The 6,000-nt window shown below is 37.8% G+C and overlaps 1 protein-coding gene across 1 annotated transcript; it reads left to right on the forward strand.

Annotated features, from left to right (window-relative positions):
- Window positions 1–3,751: 3,751 nt before the first annotated feature.
- On the forward strand, window positions 3,752–4,687 carry LOC133764324 (olfactory receptor 4C46). The gene has a single exon (XM_062197993.1). The coding sequence runs from the start codon at window positions 3,752–3,754 to the stop codon at window positions 4,685–4,687; it is 936 nt and encodes a 311-aa protein (XP_062053977.1).
- The last annotated feature ends 1,313 nt before the right edge of the window (window positions 4,688–6,000 follow it).

Consider the following 6,000-nt stretch of genomic DNA (forward strand, 5'->3'; position numbering starts at 1 on the left):
GATTTTGAAAGATCCTAAACATGATTAAGTTCATCTAACTACTAAGGCTACTAAGGTAAGTTTCAATTTTGCTGATGCTTTTAAAGATTGATATTTTCCATATATATTAATCATTATATTTCAAAACATCAACAATATTAATACAGTTTTTCATTCTCACACCAATTATTCGAGATAAATGGAAAATATTAACAATTTGGCAATGGAAGAACTTGGAGATCATAATTTTTAATGATTTTTGTCACAACTATTTGGTGCTGATTGCTATGTTTTTGGCAGGAGATGCCTTCTTAATAATCAAGACGTAATAATGATTAAAATAAATTGAAATACAACTAATAGAGATGAAATGTCTAAAGATGGATATTAAATGGCATAAGTCTTCAGATTTTTAGTCCAACACAAATTTTGAGAACCCTTCCTAAGTTCAACTGCTTTGAATGAAATGGGAATCTGTTCCTTCCTTGAGAGTGATATTGCACATGATTCTTCCAAAAATAATTTCATGGTTAAAAGTCTCTGTTTAGTGATATAAGCAACGATTTTTACTATCTCCTTGGTATATACACACACATTAAAAACATACTTCAAAGTAAATAAATAAATAAAAATTAAAAAATTAAAAAACTGTTTAAAAAACATACTTCAGGCCCATGAATACCCACAACACTATGGTGGATAGCTTCATATATAGTTCTTTAAGCAATTCTGATTAGCAACTTGTAAAGTGAAATTATTATTCTTGCTTTTCGATTAGAAAATAAGGAGATAAAATAGCAAGAAGTGTACCCTAATTAAAAGAAATTCCAAGTAGAAAAATTATGGTTCTAGTCCATACATCTGATTCCAAATCCAACATAGTTCAGCACTGTAACAGTCACTTTCGACATTATGCTAAGGAATCTGTGGGTCCCTTCTGGAGTTACTGTGTGGTCAAAGATGAAAGGCCCTTCATTGACTACCATAATATGGTTTGTTAATGTTTGGGAGTTCAGGGTGTTTACTGTGTGTGTGTGTGTGTGTCTGTGTGTATCTGCTAACGAAAACACTTCATGAAAATTTGCCTATAGAGTAGTATTAAAGCAATTTCAATTATAATTACCTATCAAAAAGAGATTACTAGTTCACCACTGTTTATTGAAACAAGATAATATAAGGCATTAATTCAAAATTTGAAAGGAAAAAACTCACAAGGATAATCTTAGATAATCTTGACTTTCCGTGTTAATAGCTGTTTGATTTTAAACAATACCTTGAAATTCTCTATGTTTATATTTCCTGATATGTAATTTTTTTCATTTATTAAACTTTTATTTAATGAATATAAATTTCCAAAGTACAGCTTATGGGTTACAATGGCTTCCCCCCTCCCATAACTTCCCTCCCACCCGCAACCCTCCCCTTTCCCGCCTCCTCTCCCCTTCCATTCACATCAAGATTCATTTTCAATTCTCTTTATATACAGAAGATCAGTTTAGTATATATTAAGTAAAGATTTCAACAGTTTGCCCCCATATAGCAACACAAAATGAAAAAAATACTGTTGGAGTACTAGTTATAGCATTAAATAAGAGTGTACAGCACATTAAAGACAGAGATCCTACATAATATTTTTTTAAAATTAATTAATTTTCTATGCCATTTCCAATTTAACACCAGGGTTTTTTTTTTTTCATTTCCAATTATCTTTATATACAGAAGATTGATTCTGTATAAATTAGTAAAGATTGTAAAATTAAGTATAAAAAGGATGATATTAACTATCTCTGCATTTATAATGAGTATTAAATCAGAAAATATCTGTAAAAACATAGAATAGTACACCGTAAGTTTCAGTTAATTATTATATTGTTATAATGTGAATATGCTATTATACAAATTACATTGTATTAATATTATCAACATTCATCTTTGAGGTTGTTGACTTACCTATAAAATGGATTAAATAATATCAACTACACAGACCGCTGCAAATGCTAATAAGGATCATCTGTGGAAAGCACTCAGTACTATGCATTGACCCTAGCAGTTAATCATTAAAATATAAATCAGGGTACTTGAAAACAGTTATGGAAAAATGGAATTAAATTATAAGTGTATTTTGGTACAAAAATAATTCCAAACCATTTATAGATTTTTCATAATATGCATTTTCCATGGACTTTTTAAAAAAGATTTATTTTATTTATTTGAAAGACAGAGTTACAGAGAGAGGTAGAGACAGAGAGAGAGGTCTTCCATCCTCTGGTTCACTCCCCAGGTGGCCGCAAAGGCAGGAGCTGCACCGATTCTAAGCCAAGAGCTTCTTCCAAGTCTCCTACAAGGGTGCAGGGGCCCAAGGACTTGGGCCATCTTTTACTGCTATCCCAGGCCATAGCAGAGAGCTGGATCAGAAGAGGAGCAGCTGGGACTAGAACCAGTGCCCATATGGAATGCCGGCACTTTAGGCTAGGGCTTTAACCTGCTGAGCCACAGCACTGGACTCTAAAAAAGATTTATTTTGTTAATTTGAAAAGCAGAGTTACAGAGAGAGAGACAGATTTGCATCTGTTGGACCAGCCCCAAATGGCCTCAATGATCAGAGCTGTGCCAGGCCAAAGCCAGGACCCAGGAGCATTTTGCAGGTCTCTCACATGGATGCAGGGGTCCAAGTATTCGGACCATCTTCTGGTTTTTCAGGTGCAGTAGCAGTGAGCTGTATCGGATGTGGAGCTGGTGGGACTCAAACCAGTGCCTTTGTCCTTATTGTCTTGTACTATGAGAATTAACAGTAAAACTACTACTCAAACAGTACTCTATATTTTTCTGTGTTTGTGTGGGTGCAGTCTGTTGAAATCTTTACTTAGTATTACTAAGTTGATCTTCTGTATATTAAGATAATTGAAAATGAATCTTGATGAAGAATGGGATGGGAGAGGAAGTGGGAAATGGGATTGTTGTGGGTGGGAGGGAGGTTATGGGGGGAAAAGCTGCAACAATTCAAAAGTTATACTTTGTAAATTTATATTTATTAAAAAAAAAAAGAATGAAAGCATCACAGGCAGTGGCTTTGCCTACTAACCCACAATGCCATCCCCTCTTTAAACTCTTTAAAGACACCCTGCATTACCGTCACAAACTGATTGGATTTAAAAAATAACCACTATGACTTCATTCACAGTGACTCTTACATCCTTTTTTTTCACATTATCCTCACCAATGCCCAGCTACTGCTAATGCCAACTACTCTAAATATTCTGCTTAATGTGGCTGAACCTCAGCCCGTTTCATCCAAGACACACAAAAACCTTTGTAAGAGGAATGCCCCAAGATTCACACTTCCGCTCTTCCCATTCACTTTCTCAGTATCTTAATGTTTGCCTTATTTTAAAGAATAATGGAAAAATTTCTTAATTTTACTTTCATGACCATTGCATCCATTTTTGTTTAGGTTTAGATTTTCAGGTTTATATACTATTGTGTTTCCAATCTACGAACTACACTGATAGTCATTTCAGATTATTAAGTAAATACTAACAATCTCCCGTCGGGTATGCACAAATATTTATGTCCATACAGTTAACAGAATTTTCACCTGGAGGCAATTTGATTGATTTTCAAAAGCAGAGCCCTTATTTACATGTCAATAAAAATCTTCTAAGATTTGACAATTATATTGAATCCAAACATGTATTATTTATTATACTAGTGAAGTGCAAAAAATTCACAGTTGCAGTAATAATTTTTTTCAGATAATGTAATTTGCCACCACATGAAACACATGGAGAAAAGGAACAATGTGACAGAGTTTGTTCTCCTGGGACTTACAGAGAATCCAAACATGCAGAAAATCATATTTGCTGTGTTTTTTATCATCTATATCGTCACTGTGGTAGGGAATGTGCTCATCGTGGTCACCATCGCTGCCAGCCCGTCACTGGGATCCCCCATGTACTTCTTCCTGGCCTATCTCTCCTTTATTGATGCCTGCTACTCCTCAGTCAATACCCCTAAACTGATCACAGATTCACTCCATGAAAAGAAGACCATCATGTTCAACGGATGTATGACCCAAGTCTTTGGGGAACATTTCTTTGGAGGCACAGAAGGCATTCTACTTACTGTGATGGCCTATGACCGCTATGTGGCCATCTGCAAGCCCTTGCACTACACAACCATCATGAACCGACGGGTGTGTGGCCTTCTAGTGGCAGTTGTATGGGTGGGTGGCTTTCTTCATGCAATCATACAAATGCTTTTTATTTTCCAATTACCCTTTTGTGGCCCTAACATCATAGACCACTTTATGTGTGATCTGAACCCTTTGTTGAATCTTGCCTGTACCGATACCCATACTCTTGGACTGTTTGTTGCTGCCAACAGTGGGTTCATCTGTCTATTGAACTTCCTTCTCTTGTTGGTCTCCTATGTGGTCATCCTGCGCTCTCTAAGGACCCACAGTTTGGAGAGCAGGCGGAAAGCCCTCTCTACCTGTGTTTCCCACATCACAGTGGTTGTCTTGTTCTTTGTCCCCTGCATATTTGTGTACATGAGACCTGCAGCTACTTTAACCATTGATAAAGCAGTTGCTGTATTCTACACTATCATAACTCCCATGTTAAATCCTTTAATCTATACATTGAGAAATGTTCAAATGAAAAATGCCATAAGGAAATTATGTAGCAAGAAAACTATTTCAAATGACTAATAAATATCTATAAATCACAACACTGTTTGAGCTGAAGAAAATGTCAAAAGGACAATGCCAATAGGTAATACTCACAGGATAAAGAAGAAAATTCTGCACTGAAGACAGCAGAAATGGTGCAAGAAAACCTAATGAGAGAAAAATCCAGCACAACTGTTTGCCAGTTTAGGAAATTCTATCATATTGGACCTCAGTTTTACTAATTTCATCCAGTATTTGGGTTCATAGGCTTTTTTTTTTCATCAAAAAAGGAAAAATTAAAATATGTTAGTTGAGCAGTAATGTCTAAAACCCTGCAAAGAAGTAAACACTGCTTTTATCCCCATTTTATAGATGAAGAAATTATCAAAATAAATGCATTGATGGCCGGTGCCGTGGCTCAATAGGCTAATCCTCCGCCTGCGGCGCCAGCACACTGGGTTCTAGTCCCGGTCGGGGCGCCGGATTCTGTCCTGGTTGCTCCTCTTCCAGGCCAGCTCTTTGCTGTGGCCCAGGAGTGCAGTGGAGGATGGCCCAGGTCCTTGGGCCCTGCACCCCATGGGAGACCAAGAGAAGCACCTGGCTCCTGGCTTCGGATCAGCGTGGTGCGCCAGCCGCAGTACACCAGCCGCAGCAGCCATTTAGGGGGTGAACCAATGGAAAAGGAAGACCTTTCTCTCTGTCTCTCTCTCTCTCTCTCACTATCCACTCTGCCTGTCAAAAAAAATAAATAAAAAATAAAAATAAATGCATTGACAAGCCAGTAATCATAATTAGACTAATTTCCTTGACTGGACTCTTAACTTCTATGATACTCTGTCAAGGAATGAAGATAAAAATTTGACTAGATCACTCTATTACACACCATTTGGAATGACAGAGTATTTAAGTCATGTTACACAAATTTGTTCGTGGTCCAAATAAATTATAAATTCTTCAGCCGGCACCGTGGCTCAACAGGCTAATCCTCCGCCTTGCGGCGCCGGCACACCGGGTTCTAGTCCCAGTCAGGGCACCGATCCTGTCCCGGTTGCCCCTCTTCCAGGCCAGCTCTCTGCTGTGGCCAGGGAGTGCAGTGGAGGATGGCCCAAGTGCTTGGGCTCTGCACCCCATGGGAGACCAGGAGAAGCACCTGGCTCCTGCCATCGGAACAGCGCGGTGCGCCGGCCGCAGCGCGCTACCGCGGCGGCCATTGGAGGGTGAACCAACGGCAAAAGGAAGACCTTTCTCTCTGTCTCTCTCTCACTGTCCACTCTGCCTGTCAAAAATTTAAAAAAATAAATAAATAAATAAATAAATAATTTAAAAAAAAATTCTTCTTATGTATCACAATT

Source organism: Lepus europaeus, chromosome 7 (genome assembly GCF_033115175.1).
Source record: "Lepus europaeus isolate LE1 chromosome 7, mLepTim1.pri, whole genome shotgun sequence".
Lineage (NCBI taxonomy): Eukaryota > Metazoa > Chordata > Mammalia > Lagomorpha > Leporidae > Lepus > Lepus europaeus.